Raw genomic sequence first — 15,782 nt, 5'->3', positions numbered from 1 at the left:
CCTAGTCCCATAGCTAGTAAGCCTCTGACCAGGGTCTCAAATTTCAGTCCTTTGACTTCAAATTCAGCGTTCATCCCTCAATGTAAACTAACATGGGGAGAAGACTAAGAGTTTGCAATTGATAAAGAATTTGAATTTTTAAAGAAATGTAATCCTATTACTTTCAATATTCAAACTAATTCAAGCAGAACAAAGAAGAAAGGGAAAAGGGAAGAGAAGTGAAGAGAGAAGTGAAGAGAAGAAGAGAAGAGAAGAGAAGAGAAGAGAAGAGAAGAAGAAGAGAAGAAGAGAAGAGAAGAAGAGAAGAGAAGAGAAGAGAAGAGAAGAGAAGAGAAGCGGGAGAGGAGAGGAGAGGAGAGGAGAGGAGAGGAGAGGAGAGGAGGAGAGGAGAGGAGAGGAGAGGAGAGGAGGAGGAGAGGAGAGGAGAGGAGAGGAGAGGAGAGGACAGAAGAGAAGAGAAGAGAAGAAAAGAAGAAGAAGAGAAGAGAAGAAAAGAGAAGAGAAGAGAAGAGAAGAAGAGAAGAAGAGAAGAGAAGAAGAGAAGAGAAGAAGAGAAGAGAAGAGAAGAGAAGAGAAAGAGAAGAAGCGGAGAGGAGAGGAGGAGAGGAGAGGAGAGGAGAGGAGAGGAGGAGAGGAGAGGAGAGAAGAGAAGAAGAGAAGAGAAGAGAAGAGAAACGGAGAGGAGAGGAGAGGAGAGGAGAGGAGAGGAGAGAAGAGAAGAGAAGAGAAGAGAAGAGAAGAGAAGAGAAGAGAAGAGAAGAGAAGAGAAGAGAAGAGAAGAGAAGAGAAGAGAAGAGAAGAGAAGAGAAGAGAAGAGAAGAGAAACGGAGAGGAGAGGAGAGGAGAGGAGAGGAGAGGAGAGGAGAGGAGAGAGAGAGAAGAGAAGAGAAGAGAAGAGAAGAGAAGAGAAGAGAAGAGAAGAGAAGAGAAGAGAAGAGAAGAGAAGAGAAGAGAAACGGAGAGGAGAGGAGAGGAGAGGAGAGGAGAGGAGAGGAGAGAAGAGAAGAGAAGAGAAGAGAAGAGAAGAGAAGAGAAGAGAAGAGAAGAGAAGAGAAGAGAAGAGAAGAGAAGAGAAGAGAAGAGAAGAGAAGAGAAGAGAAGAGAAGAGAAGAGAAGAGAAGAGAAGAGAAGAGAAGAGAAGAGAAGAGAAGAGAAGAGAGAGGGGGGAGAGTGGAAGGAGGAGAGTGAATGAGAGACAGACAAATAGAGAAAGACAAAGACAGGGAGAGAGAGAGAAGAAAAAATTGCTTTTTGGTGCCTTTTTAAAAATCACACCACAGTGATCATTGGCCATTCTGACTTTAAACAAGACAAATCTTTTCACTTAAATCCCATGTTTCTTTAGGTCCCAATAAGGACTCTTAACAGCATGACAATAATCCATTGAAATACAGAAACAAACTGATAAACTTTTGGCACAATTTGTCTATGGCAGATGAACCATAGAGAACAACACTTCCATCCATCCCATGAGGATTGCCAGAGACCTCACCCAGTCTGAATGGGCCAAGAAGGAAGTCTTTATTTTAATCATTAAGAATGAATTTCAAAGAGCTTGGGGCAGAGTTTGGAACTATAATGAGGGACCTTCCCAAATACCTGCTTCTTGCCAAGACTGACAGCTAATCTTCCAGGGGCAGAGAATAAAAGCTTCATGTTTCCCCCTTCCCCAGTTATTTCTACAAATGAACAGAGACATAAATGTGACGAGAGAAAGACTGCTGCTGAACTGCTAAACTGGTGACCTGGAACAATCAGAATGGCTTCCTGGGTTAGCCTGCCCCAGATGGCCATTGACATGAAGATCTCATGGGATAATCTGCATCTTCTGCCCATTTCTAAGAGATGATGAAGAATTAAATCCAACATTCATTGAGCCCCAACTTTGTACAGATCACTGCAGTAGGCAACTGAGAAAAATACTTGATGAATAAGATTTGATCCTTCCTCACATGGAATTTATAATCTATGCAGCTGCCTGATCACTTGGGAGAAATGAAGATATGTCCATTTGACTTGGGAAAACCACATCACTCTCACTTAAAGGCATGAGTGCAGATGTCAAGTCTCCCACATGGAACAGAGTCCTGTCCTTGGCACCAAGGAGAACCAAAGAAGGAAGGAATATGATCTCTCCCTCCCAAGAAGGCACAGGTGCCAACTGGGCCATAAAAAAAAAAAAAACAAGAAAACAATGGGATTAATTTAACAGTGGAAGAGGAAAAAGATGCAGCAATAGAAATGGATTGGAGAGAATGGGACAACGAAAAGAGAGAGCATTAGTCTAACGAGTTCTTCTGGATGAGTAAAAATATGGGACAGTGATGGAAAATCGGGGAAGGGCTGATATAAATTGGAATAGCCAATTCCATGGTCCTTAGCAGGAAAGGACATTGGTCTTCCTGAGGAAATCTGTCCTCCAGCTCCAGGGTAAGCACTGAGAATTAGTTTAGACCTGAAAAGGCACCAAGGAACTGGAGGGAACAAATCATTTCCAAGCAGTTCTCATGCACCCTATCTCATTCCCAACAGTTTTCCCTGACTTTTTTCTCTATTCCTGTCTAATTATCCTAAACATCTTTGACAGTTTCATCTTCCTTATGCTTAGAACTTGCTGTCCTCTTTCTACTCTAAACCTTGCAGTGAGTCCCATTACCTTCAAGGTGAAGTTCAAACTGTCCTGGCTTTCAAAGTCTTCTCAAATTTGGTACTATTCTCTCTTTCCCATCTTATATTCTACTGTTGGTGTTGTTGAGTCACTCAGTCATTTCTGACTCCCCTCATATAGTCTACACAGAAATCAAAGCACAATGTATTCATGTTCTATGTACAAAACTATTTGCTTTCTTCTCTATATCTAGAATGTCTCTCCTAATTTAAACTAAATTCTTAGCCATTCTTTAAAGTCAAACTTGAATCAACTCTTCCACATGCCCTTCCTTATGTGCCTGATCTATATTGATCTCTCCAACTGTGAAACTCCAGGGTGTCCCAAAAATCTTAGTACAGTTGTAAGCTTTAGTAAGACTTTTGGGACATTCCATTCAATGATAAAGAGTGGCTTTTATGAAACTCAAAGTTTTTCCCTTGGAACACTGCAAGATAGAAGAATAATATGATTTTATGACCGACTTTGTTCAAGAACATCAAAGCATGGAGGGCACCTCCAAGGAGTGTTTAGCTCTCCTTAATCCTCAACATTGTAGAACAAATGAGCAGAGCACATAGTTAGTAAGAATAATTAATTAAAATAATAAGATTGAGTGTCCCAAGTGAGTTCCTCTCCATTTCACCCCACTTCCAATTCTCCTTGGTGTTAAGTAGAACAATTATAGCTGTTCTTATGTTTAATGTTCAACTGAGGAAGGTCTTCCCTGCAGAGATGCAGATCCCAATCTTCTCACTGTACTAGATGATGTCATGAGTTTTTGTGATTTTTTTTTAATCATCACCTGGAGGCTAACCTGCTGGTAATGATCCTCACTGAATTTAGTCCTTCCTCAAACAACAGACAATTCTGTTCATTACTGATATAATATTTAAAATCTTTCCCATTTTCATCTGTTGGCTTAACCCTTAAGAACCCAGAGACATCTATGTAGCACATCAGGTATCCAAAGAGAACATTAATGGATGATTATTACAGGACTTCAGAAATGCAAAGTTAATAATAGCTTGGCATTTCTAAGTTTAGCTCAATTTTGGTCTCTCAACTTTGAAACTCTTTGGGAGTTTCAGAAAGAAAATAAGACATTGAACTACATAAAAAGAAAGAAAGCAAAAATAAGACATTGAAAAGAGTAGTTTGAGAAGAGAAGCCATAGATACAAAGAAAGAGGCGAGTCTGGCTTGAGATGTCTGAAGGAAGAAGGATAGAGCAGGGTCTGTCTCTTATCTCTTTCTTTGTGTCTTCAAAAGTTAGCACAGGGTTTTAGAGACAGTAGGCTGCTTCATAAATGCTTGTTGAGTATGTGAACAAGTGAATGAATGAGTCATCACAATTTTACACATCAAAGGAATGTGAAGAGTATAACTGGCATTTACTCCTTCCCCCAAATTCCCAAACCCTATTCTATGTGCTGGTATTGATTGAAGACTTTATCTACATTCTCTCCTTTCATATTCCCAATAACCCCATAAGGAATAAGTGCCATACTCAGTTAACACGTGACTGAAATGAGACTCAGGTCATGACTTGTCCAAGATCATACAGCTAATAAGTGAAAAACCAGGATTTGAACTCGGCTGCTCTTGACTACTGATCATTTCATTTCCCTAGTCCAGGGAATATAAAAAGATATTTTAAGGTATCTTATATCTGGTAATCTTATCTGGTCCTTACAACAACTCCTGAAGGTAGTTACTATTATTATCCCCTTTTGGCAAATGAAGAAACTGAGAGGTTAAGTGACTTGCCCAGAATAATAAGTGTTTACTTTCCTAGTTTTAGGCAGCTAAATGTCAAAGTGGGAATCAGGGAGACCTAAGTTCAAATCTGGCCTCACTTCTTAACTGTGTGACTTAACCCTCAGTTTACTCATTTGTAAAATGAGTAGGAGAAGGAAATGGCAAACTATTCCAATGCCAAGAAAAGTCCAAATTGGATCATGAAGAGTCAGACACAATTCAGAAATGATTCAACAACAACAACAAATTTCCTAGCTTGCTTGGTAAATAAATTTGACTGAAGCTTCCTGACTCTAGGTCCATTACTCCAAACTCTAAACCAAGTATAGGAAGACAAGGGCCCACCAAGTTAAATAGTTTGTTCAAGACCGCATAGCTAGTGAAGAGGCATAGCTCAAGCTGACCTAACTGTTAATTCAGGGTTCCTCCTACTCTATTCCAACAGGAGGGATTCCAAAAAGAAGATTCAAAGCTGAACCATTATTTGCATTATAAATAATGACTCATTTCTGTTCTAGAGTTAACACGAACATTCATAGCCAAGAATCCATTGTAAGCTAAATTTATACCAGGTATATAAGAAGAGTTCATCATGAGGAAAACAATTAACATAATTAATCATTTTCAAAACAAAACCATTGAAAAACCACGTGATTACATCAAAAGATAAAGAAATAGCCTTTGGCAAAGTATGACAGTCATTTATGCCTTTTAAAAAAAAAGGTATAAAACTTAGACATGGTTTTTAAAAGCTGTATATTTAATAACCAAATAATATTTAGCATTATATGCAAACTAAGTAGTTCCATGCAGAAAATACCAGGTCAAAGGCAGGAAGACCAGTTCAAATCCTACTTCTGACACTTACTTGCCTTACTAGGCAAGGTTCTGAAATATTTTTTATCTTCAATATTCTTCTCTCAAAAAATGGAATTAATAATACTACTTCACAGGATTATTGAGAGAATTAAATAAGATAACACATGTAAAGCCCCTTGCAAACCTGAAAGTTTTGGGTAAATATTATTATTATTACTATTCAGTGAAAAAGATTAGAAACTTTTTCACTAAGTGCAGAAATAGTTTCTATACTATACCACTGCTATAGTTGATATAGTTATAGAAATGTGAGCAATAAACAAAGAACAAGATAAGAAAAATAAGAAAAAAATTAAGACATAAAGAGTCAAAAAAGACTATCCCTGTTCAAATGAAATGACATAGATATAATAAATATAGATGACTTTGATATAAATAATATGTATATAGATTTAGATATAAGTATAGTATGAGAAAGAGACAGAAAGGGAGAGACAGATAGCATAACAAGATAGAAAAAGGGAGAGAGAGATAAAGAGAAAAGGACACAGAAAGCAAGAGAGAGATAAAGAGAAAGAGAGGGACAGAGATAGGTGAGAGACAGAAACAGAGACAGAGAAAGACAGAGACAGACAGACAAACAGACAGCAGAGACTGAGAAAGAGAAATAAATGGAGAAAGAGCCAGGTTTAGAGGCAAAAGAACTATAATCATTAATTATCAAAGGCCAAGGACCCCTAATTTTTGCTTTGAGGATAGACCTCTGACTTTTATCCTTTGCACCATTTCCCACCAAATATCCTGTGACCTTCCATGTTAGATCAACAATTTCTATTGTAGTCACATCTGCCAGACAGATTCTTGGCTTCCTTATTTCTCCAGTGCAAATATTTGCATATTTAATACTCCCATTTACAGTGTGGCATAATAGCTGAAGGGATTAGATTTTGGGTTAGGAAGTCCTAAATTCCAGTCTTGTCTCTGATGTAAATTATGTTACTATGTCCAAGTTGTTTAATGGCATTGCCCTAGGAAACTCCCTAAGATATAAGTTGTGAGCTACTTTTTATACCCTAAAAATTTGAGATCTTCAGTGCTATGTATGAGCTGGGGTAGATTGAAGTGTATATAGGTGGGGAACGTTAAGAGGGAGAGGAAAGGGAGTGTGATGGTAATAAAATATGTGAGTAGGAAAGAATTGCTTATGAGACTAGGATACACACACACACACACACACACACACACACACATAATCTTCTATATAGAAGACCTAGAATTGGTCTTCCAAGTTTGTGAGAAAGCTATCAATTATCACAATTATCCATTTGGGAAACTCTGGAAAATCTTATAAACCAATTTAGGGTTGTGATAAATTTGACATTACAAGTACACGATCCTGATTTATCATGTCACATTGAGAAGGAAGGATGCTGGTCACAGCACATTCGGGAAGGTCATGAGTTTCCACTTAATCCAAAATAGGTTATTGGATCTCTTCCCTATTTCCAATCCCTGCGCCTATTGATCTAGTTTTAAGGTATCTCTCTTCTGGTCAGGAAACTACTTAGAATCCCTATTTTCTACAATTCACACAAAAACAAGATGCAGTATATTGTGCAGCAGTTTATTGAAGAATAGAAAGATAGGAAAGAATGGCAAAAGGTTCATTTTCAAACACAGGACTATGCCGGAATTGAAAGTGGAAACAGAATCGTAATGGAAGAACCCAAATTCACATCAGAGAAATCTTAAATTTGAAGAGAACCTAAAAGGCCAATCAAAACATGAAACAGAAATCTTTTCTGCAACATTGCTGATGTGAATATACAAATCAAAATCTTCCCCTTCTGCTTTAGCATGACAAGATGCTGAGAAGCATGGTGGTTCCAAACCCAAAGAAGATTCATTTCTCAGACTCTTCTCTTGATTCAGATGGAAGGGAGAGGATCAGGGAGCCAGGGCAGTGGCTAAGACTTAATACTTGATGGTGGAGTGTTGGCTGGTGGTAGTGGTCTGGACAATCCTGGCTGAAGGTGAGCTGCCACTTCCTCCAGAACTCTGGCCAGTGGTGACTCTTCTGCTTCCAGACTGAGAGTTCTGACCAGCAATCACAGACTGGCTACCACGATTGCTGGAGCCAGAGCCTGAGATGCTGCTCCCTCTAGTGCTCTGTCCACTTCTGTTGCCTCCGCTAGAGTGGCCTCCAGAACCAGTACTGGTACTAGTGTTGCTGACCACAGCTGCAGAGAGATCAGATTAATGATGCCCTGAGGTGACGGTTGGCTGGAGAGGTAGCCCCATAGTCATGAACACTAGGTTGGTAACAATGAGACAGAGATACAGAAAGCAAACAACAGATCTTTGAGGTCTGAGAAAGGATCTAAGGGCACACACACACACACACACACACAAAAACAAAATGGAATCACCTAGACATATATCTAGACATCCGGATGGGGGAAGGAGGGAGAAGAAGAGAGAAAGAGCAGCAAGAGGAACTGCAATTATAAGGGACTAATGATCAAAAACTTCCAAAAATGGGAAGTGAGAAAAGTACTTTGAATTCTCTCCACAACAAGAATGGAAAAATTCCAGGTGAATCTTAAAAGTACAATCTTATCTTAGATTCAGGAAGATCCAGGCTTGACCCCAAATAACACCTTGCCCTGCATGACTTGAGAAGTCAACCAGAAAGTTGTGATTCCTTTTGGACACCCCAAAACCCCAAATTCTTCCCTCCAAGGATGGGACTTAGCTGGCTAAAAAATTTTTTTTAATTGAGGGAAGGATATGTGGATGAACTAACTGAATATGATAAAGTTATGTAGTCTTGAAGAGAATATTATTTCAATCAAATAAAAGGAAGGGAAAGATACTTACAAATGCACACAGTGTTTTGGCACTCCCCAGACATTCTGTTTAGAAAAACAAAGCAAATATCAGAAGAGCAGACGACTTAAATGAGAAAAAATTAAATATCAGCTAGACTTGGCTGCTAAAATTTAACAGAAAGAGGAAAAGTAGCATATTAATGTATATTATTATGCCATAATAATAATACATTCTAATATGGCATAAAACATATTGTTATATATAATAAATTGTTGTATTACATGTAATAATGCATACTTATGTAAAGAGAAATGGAAATAGAAGACCCGGGCCCAAATCCCAGTTCCTATATTTACTAATTTCATTCACTTCAGTACAAGGGGGGTTATAAAACTCATACTGCCTACTTCTTAGAATTTCTGGGAGGAAACACTTTGTAAAATACTATACAAATCTAAGCTGTTATAATTGTAATGCTAATCCAGGTAGAAGACAATGGAGATTTGACTGACTGATTTCTAGAGATGAGTTTTGACCCATCATCCTTTGCTAATATTTCTCACCTGCATTCCTCACTTTCTAGGAGCTTCCTGTAGGTGGCAATTTCAATGTCCAGACCCAGTTTGATGTTCATCAGCTCCTGGTACTCTTGGAGCAGGTGGGCCAGATCCTCCTTGGCTTGCTGCAAGGCTTCCCTGAGCTCAGCCAGCTTAGCCTGGGCATCCTTGAGGGCAAGCTCCCCACGTTGCTCAGCATCTGCGATAGCTGTCTGCAAGTTGGCATTCTTTGGAGAAGTAGAAAGGACTATAAGGTCTTTGCAGCAGCCCCCAAGTTCCCTTGCCCTTGGAAGAAGCTATCCCCTATGTAGCAGGACAATCTCCCTCCTCCGTCTTGGGATCAGCTTTGGTAGCCCTATAAGACTAGCCTATTCAACCTGACAGTTGATGAGAGTGTTTATTTCAGGGACTATGTGAACAGCTATTCTTGTACATTTTTTCAGGGAGTAAAACAGATATTCAAGGGCTCAAACCATAGAAACTCTGTCCTATTTAGGTAAAGCCATAGGTGAAGGCAGAAGATAAGGGAACAATAGTGACAGGGGACTCATGCTTCTCTTCAACCCTACATCATACCCTATCGCTCATTGGCTATCGTACAGAATATCCCCAAGCATGAGACTCCTCTCTCTCCCTCTCTGAAAGTTCTTCCCAGGGGTCCGGCAACTCTGTCCAGCTTCTTGAACCCAGTCTGTGACCCCACAGTTGTTAGAGAGGAAATTGCTTAAGCACCTGAATCTCAGACTTAAAAAGAGCTGCCCCCACCTGCTTCTTAACACTTTCTATCTGAGCCTGCAGCCTCTGGATCATCCTGTTGAGCTCAGCAATCTCACTCTTGGTATTCCTCAGGTCATCCCCATGCTTGCCAGCTGTGATCTCCAGCTCCCCAATCTGAAGTGGGGAGGGAAGAGGAAAAAAGGTTAGCTTCAGGTAGTGAGATAGATACAAGAGGGGAAAGGAGCAGAACCAGCTGTACAAAGATCAACTGTGACAGATTTGGTTCTCAGCAGTTCAGTGATCCAAGGCAATCCAATAAATTCTGTATGTAAAATGTTATCCCTATCTATCCACATCCAGAATTATGGAGACTGAATGTAAATAAACACATGCTATGTTCACTTTTTTCTTCTTCTTCTGTTTTTTTTTCCCCTCAGGTACATACTTGCCCCCTTAAGATCTGAAACCATGGTCTTGAGAGACACTACCCTTTTCTCAGCAAAGCTTACTTGCTAATTCTCCACTGAAATTCACCAGTGGTGAGGAATTAGGGATAGAAGATCAAGAACTCTTCTGTTCCCTCCAAGCTGTTGTTATGAAATCATAAGCTCCTTCAAGATGGTTCTGTTGATTTTTACTTTATATACAAAAGACATAGCAGATCCAAAACAAGGAGGATACTGTACTTGGCCACATGGGAAGCACTATGTCCAGTCCTGGGTGCCCCGTTTTAGGAGGAACGTTGACAAGTAGGAGGTCACCCAGAGGAGAGTGAAAAGGATAGCGAGGGAAAAATCATGCCAGACTCAGAGCTGTGGAAGGAACAGGGCGGGAGATGGGAGTGGAAAAGGAAGGTTATCCTAGAAACAAGATCTAGAGAGGGCTTGCTAGTTATTCTCAAGGATTTGCAAGGCTGTGGTGTGGAAGAGCCTTCTTCCATTTGGCCCCATAGACCCAAGAGCCCCAGGCACTTTGGTATCATTGAAATGAAATGGGATTTGGCCAGAGGGCCTGAACTCAAATCCCAACTCCATTCCTTGAATGTCTGTATAACCTTAATTTCTCTGAACCTCAGTTTCCTTATCTGTAGTAAAATAAAAGACTTGGACTCGATGTCCTTCAAGATCACAATATGTTATAGAGGTAAATCTAAGGTTCCATATAAGGAGAAAACTCCTACAAATAGAGCTGTGTTATAGCAGAATTGGTGCCTCTAGAACAGACAATATGTCTTTCAACAGAGGCTAGACAGTCTTTTATTAAGGATTTTGTTGTGGGGGTTGGGGGGGATTCTGTCTTTGGGAGAGGTAACCCTTCTAAAAGTAGAACTCTGAAGTCTCTCATCTTTGAGACTGCATGCTACAATGAATTATGGAATTGAATTGAATTGCTTGTGTTTTTGTAAAAGAGGGGCAGGAGGAGGAACCACATAAGTGATTACTGAAAAGGACAGAGGCTCGAAAAGAGAGAAATTGATGGGGCTTGAGTAAATTTGTGGGGCTTTGCTCATACTCACCTTGGACTGGTATAGGGCCTCAGCATCAGCCTTGCTTTTTTGAGCCATCTCTTCAAATACAGCTTTGGCCTCTGCGATGATGCTGTCTGGATCCAGGGTTCGGTTGTTGTCCATGGAGACAATCACAGAGGTGTCACTTGTTTCTGAGAGCACTTGGGTATACTCCTGTACACCCAAAGGAAATAGTTGCTTACCATCCCTACTTTTTCAGGACACTCTAAACCACTCTTTGGCAAAAAAAAAAATGTGATCTTAAAGAAAACAAGCAGCCAATAGATCCACTGACAATCAAGTTAAGAACTCGGGATGTGATCTGTATTCTACCTGGCTTCTAAGCACCTAAAGATGGATTCATCTACTTGGGGAGATCACTAAGGATATGGATTATAGAAGCTGTGGCTAAGGGAAGAGAGAGCTCAGAGTTAGAGAAAGGAGAATAAACAATGGGCCAAAAGTATAATAATGTCACCTTTCTAAAACCTCTTAAGACTTAACAAAACATTTTCTTCACAACCAAAGGACCCAGAAAGCAGCTCAGGAGAAACAAAATTAAAGGATGTGGGTTATAGTTGCAGTGACTGGGGGAGAAGAGAGCTCAAGAGATGGAGACTGGAGAGACAAAGAATGAGTCAAAGGGATAATCTCACCTTTCTAAAATCTCTTAAGATTTACAAAACACTCTTGCCTCAACAAGGGACCCAGAGGGCAGTTCAGGAAATAGAAAATGGAAAGGGGTAAGACTGACTTTAAGAAGTGAGACAAAGAATGGGCCAAGGAGGTAATTTTATCTTTCTAAAGCTCTTTAGAGCTTAAAAATTACTTTCTCCACAACTATGGGAGGAGGAAAGGAATTGTCCACAGTCTTACTCCACTACACCATATTATAAAAGGGGAGTTGGGGGAAATAGGAGGAGCTTTAACAATTCTTTTCATCCAGGGATCTTTATAAGGGGCTTGCAAGCCCTGATTCCAGTTGAGAATGGAGTTGGTTCATAATCTAATTTATGGGGGAAAATATTCTTCAACTACTCTCCCACCCAGCCACCCAATGCCAGAGTGGGCAGAAAGGGCACAGAGTCTCACAGCTTCATAGAGAGCCTTCAGGAAGTTGATCTCATCTGACAGACTCTCTGCTTTTGCCTCCAGGTCCACTTTTGTCATATAGGCAGAATCCACATCCTGGGGGGAAATTATGTCAACTTAAGAGGATGTCATACATGTTATTTAACTGGATCTCATACCAAGTCCATGCTAGTAGTAGTAACCCTACGAGATATATATACACACTATATATAAGCAAATAGATTATACCATATACCAGAACAGAGCAACCAATTGGCTCCAGAAGCTTCCATGGCATCATGGGAACTTGGTCTGCTCCTTGAGTAAAAGCTGTTGGATTATACCCAGATGGGGCCAATCCAGAACTAAAAGCTAGGCACACTCCCACCTTCTCTCAGTCCATAACTACCACCCACTACCCACCCCCACAACAACAAATCTAGACTTGCTCAACTTCATTGCCCAGTTTACCTTTTTCAGTATCACAAAATCATTCTCAGCTGTGTTTCGCTTATTAATCTCATCTTCATACCTGCAGAAGAGAGGAAAAGTCAGGAGAGATCAGTACAAAATAGGTCGAAAGAAGAGAGTATAAGAGATATGACAAAACAAGAGAAGATAGGGAGAAGAGTCATGTGTCAGTGAAGTTTTGTATGAGTTGTACCTATACTAGCTTAGAAAATTTACATCCTAGCAATGTCCTGGGGCTGTTTTCATGTATCTTTCAATCCCTGACACATCAAAAAAATTATACAGTATTATTATTGGGGTAATTCAGGGAAAAAAAACAGCTGAGAAGCAGATTCTTTGAATCACTGGGCCCTTAAAAATTCATTTTACACACACTGCAGTGCCTCTAATGCCTCAAATCTCTCCAAACATGGCCATTCCCTCATGCCATGATTTCCTTTTCCAGATGAGCCTGTGTCCTTCTCCAGACTGGTTCTCCTTTTTTCTCTTAAATGTTCCCAAATGCCTCCTCCATGTGCTCATGAGCTCTGGGAATGAAATTTTATTTTAATAATCTCCTGAGCCAAATAGAATTAGAAACTAAGTCTCAGTTTTGCTCCTCTCCTACTAATTCCCATTGTACCTGACTCAACATCTCCCCTTCCCACTATTCTCCACTGCAAACATAATCCAATTAAACTACTTTGCCCAGGTGCTCCTGGGTCAACATTCTCTTATCTGTGTGTCTGCCTCTGTCTGAGATGAGCTTTTCTCCTCTATCAGACTGAGAATTCTGTGACTGCAGGATTTCTATAATATTTCTCTAATCCTGTTTCTTCCTGATATAGCTTTCTTATTTTCATGGATAGAGGACTGTTTGGGGTTTTGTCTGAAATTTTTCTTTTTTTTTTCTTTTTTTTTTTGGGGGGGGGTGGGGAGGATAGACCAGAGACCTGTGATTTCAAACAAAGATCTGTTAACTTTTCTCTAACTTATTCTTAGAGATTTATCTAGAGCCACTTAGCAGTAATTGACTAACAAATGGTCATCACCTTCTACACACACACTCATATGTGCCAAAGGTACAGTTTAAGCCCAGATCTTCTTGACACAAAGTATGATCTTCTACCCATTTATTGTACCTTGTTGACTCCCAAGGACATCAATGTACAACGTCTGAAAGAAATTTGAAACTATGGCATTCTGGAGTGGAAGGATGCTCAGAAGTTACTGAGAACAACTACTTCAGCAACATCCCCAACAAGTTGTAATTCAGGCTATTCCTTAAAACAGGGGTTCTCAGCGGGCTGAGGCCATTTATGCGGCCCACCAGGTTATGGCAAAAGGTGGAGACAGAGTGTGAGGTTTTGTTTTTACTATAGTCCGGCCCTCCAACAGTCTGAGGGACAGTGAACTGGCCCCCTATTTTAAAAGTTTAAAAAACTTTTAACTTTAAAAAGCCTTAAAACATGCCATTTCACCAGGGGGTGAAGCTTTGAAATTAAAATCTCCTTTGCTCCTTAGTCTGCATCCTGTGGGTATTTTGGAAATAAGGATAGAACATGTCCTCATTTTAGGATCTCATACACCATTTGATAAGATCCATGGATTATAGAACAGGTGACTGTTCCTTTGGCTGCCTCCATCACTCACTTTTTCTTGTATTCCTCCACCAGGTTCTGTACTGTATTCAGTTCTCCTTCTAAGTTGTTCCTCTCCCTGAGCAGCCCATCCAAGTGGGACTGGAGGCAGTTGATGTAAGACTCAAAAAATGGCTGCAAGTTATTGGAACTGGAGCTGGAGCTCTCTTTCTGCTGCTGTAGGAGGCACCACTTGGTCTCTAGAACTTTGTTCTGTTGCTCCAAGAACCGAACCTATAACCCAGTAAGAAAAAAAAGGAGGTTGAAAAATCCCAACTCAATTAGCTTCCTCCAGAGATCACCAAATCTTGATTTTCAAAACAGTCTTGAGCCCAAGTGTAAGAGAAGTCTCAGTGGGCTCCATCATCCTTTACCTCCAAACCAATAAATAGGTGCAAATACTTACCTTGTCGATGAAAGTGGCAAATTTGTTGTTGAGGGTTTTAATCTGCTCCTTTTCTTGGGTCTTTACCACCCCAATCTGGGGATCAAGCTTCACATCAAGGGGCTGCAGGAGACTTTGGTTGATGGTTACTTGTTGAATGCCAAGGGGAAAACTCCCAGAACAACCAAAACCACTGGTTCCACCTCTGGTACCACTGAATCCTCCTCCAAAGTTACCAGTTTTACCTCCAAAGTTGTAGGATCCTCCAAAACCATTGCCCATTCCTTTTCCACCAAAGCCACCACTCTGGCCACCACAGAAGCTAGGTCCAGCCACACTACAGGAGATCTTCTTGCTTCCTCCCAGGTTGTACATGCTTCTGCTGCCAAAGCCCCCACCTATCATGGCACAGGTAGTGGCCATGCTCATCCCTCCTGATCGAGAGGCTGATTTGGATCTCCTAGAGCTGTTGTGGCTCTGACCAGAGATCATAGCAGAGCATCCACTGAAGCCTTTACTGGTCTGGGATGACTTGCTGGACTGAAGACTCAGCATTTTCTTAGGATGGAAGGGAGAACAACAGTGTTGAGAAGGCAAAGAAAGAACAAGAACTACTAAGACACTGGACTGGAAAGACTCTTTATATAGAACCAAGGAGAGTCAGTGAATTAATCTGGAGTCTTCCTGGGCTTTGTTCTCCCGACAAAATAGGTCAATGGCTTAGATACTAAGCACACTACTGCTCTAATCATCAACTCCCCAGCTGAGTGCCTTTTCCCCCCAATTAGATTTGGTTTGTCTCCACCAAACTTGAAATTTGTAGGTTCTTCTTTGATGGATAAACTTATTCCTTGCCAGGATCGGGCCCAACCCTAGAGCCTCAAGGCACTAGCTCCTTAGGAGGCAGATTCAATTAGGTGACTTGTGCCTTACTCCCTTCCTCAAGAACCTGGTTAATCTATTCCCATCACTCAGTCCTTGACCTGATAGAGCGGGTTCACAAGAGAACTTGAAGTACTCTGGGAATTAGGATGAAAAAAGTGGAACTGTCTTTAAGGCTACTCCCCCCAGGAAACATCATAATGCTCACATTGCTATAGCACCCCAATGCTTGACAAAGCACTTCTCTACATGCAACACTGTGAGGTAAATGATACAAGCTCTGTGTTTGATGGTTGCAGCATCCCAAGGGAATTAAGAAACTTGAGCAATGGCACACAACTGGTAAGGAGCAGAATCAAGATTTGAATCTAGGTCCTCTGGTGTGAAAGCCAATACTGTGTAATAAAAGGGAAGCCACTTAGCTAGGGTCATACAGTTGGTAAACATCAGACCTGAGATGCAAATCTATTATCTCCTGTCTCCAAGTTTAGCCTTTATTCCACTCAACTACACAG

The 15,782-nt window shown here is 40.6% G+C and overlaps 1 protein-coding gene across 1 annotated transcript; it reads right to left on the bottom strand.

Moving 5' to 3' along the window:
- Positions 1-6,850: 6,850 nt before the first annotated feature.
- Positions 6,851-14,969, bottom strand: LOC141542836 (keratin, type II cytoskeletal 3-like). The gene is made up of 9 exons (XM_074267448.1): positions 14,407-14,969; positions 14,014-14,234; positions 12,382-12,442; positions 11,932-12,027; positions 10,849-11,013; positions 9,381-9,506; positions 8,622-8,842; positions 8,107-8,141; positions 6,851-7,466 (listed from the first exon to the last, which is right to left on the bottom strand). The coding sequence occupies exons 1-9, from the start codon at positions 14,938-14,940 to the stop codon at positions 7,201-7,203; spliced, it is 1,725 nt and encodes a 574-aa protein (XP_074123549.1). The 5' UTR covers positions 14,941-14,969; the 3' UTR covers positions 6,851-7,200.
- Between the last annotated feature and the right edge of the window lie 813 nt (positions 14,970-15,782).

Source organism: Sminthopsis crassicaudata, chromosome 5, assembly GCF_048593235.1.
Source record: "Sminthopsis crassicaudata isolate SCR6 chromosome 5, ASM4859323v1, whole genome shotgun sequence".
Lineage (NCBI taxonomy): Eukaryota > Metazoa > Chordata > Mammalia > Dasyuromorphia > Dasyuridae > Sminthopsis > Sminthopsis crassicaudata.
This window is presented reverse-complemented; position numbering and strand designations above follow the sequence as displayed.

Excerpts from the sequence above, each read along its gene's own strand:
- LOC141542836 (XM_074267448.1), bottom strand. The coding sequence starts at position 14,940 with ATGCTGAGTCTTCAGTCCAGCAAGTCATCCCAGACCAGTAAAGGCTTC. Across the intron at positions 14,235-14,406 it reads TTGCCACTTTCATCGACAAG|GTTCGGTTCTTGGAGCAACA; the intron begins GTAAGTATTTGC and ends ACTGGGTTATAG. Across the intron at positions 8,142-8,621 it reads CTAGAAAGTGAGGAATGCAG|AATGTCTGGGGAGTGCCAAA; the intron begins GTGAGAAATATT and ends TTTTCTAAACAG.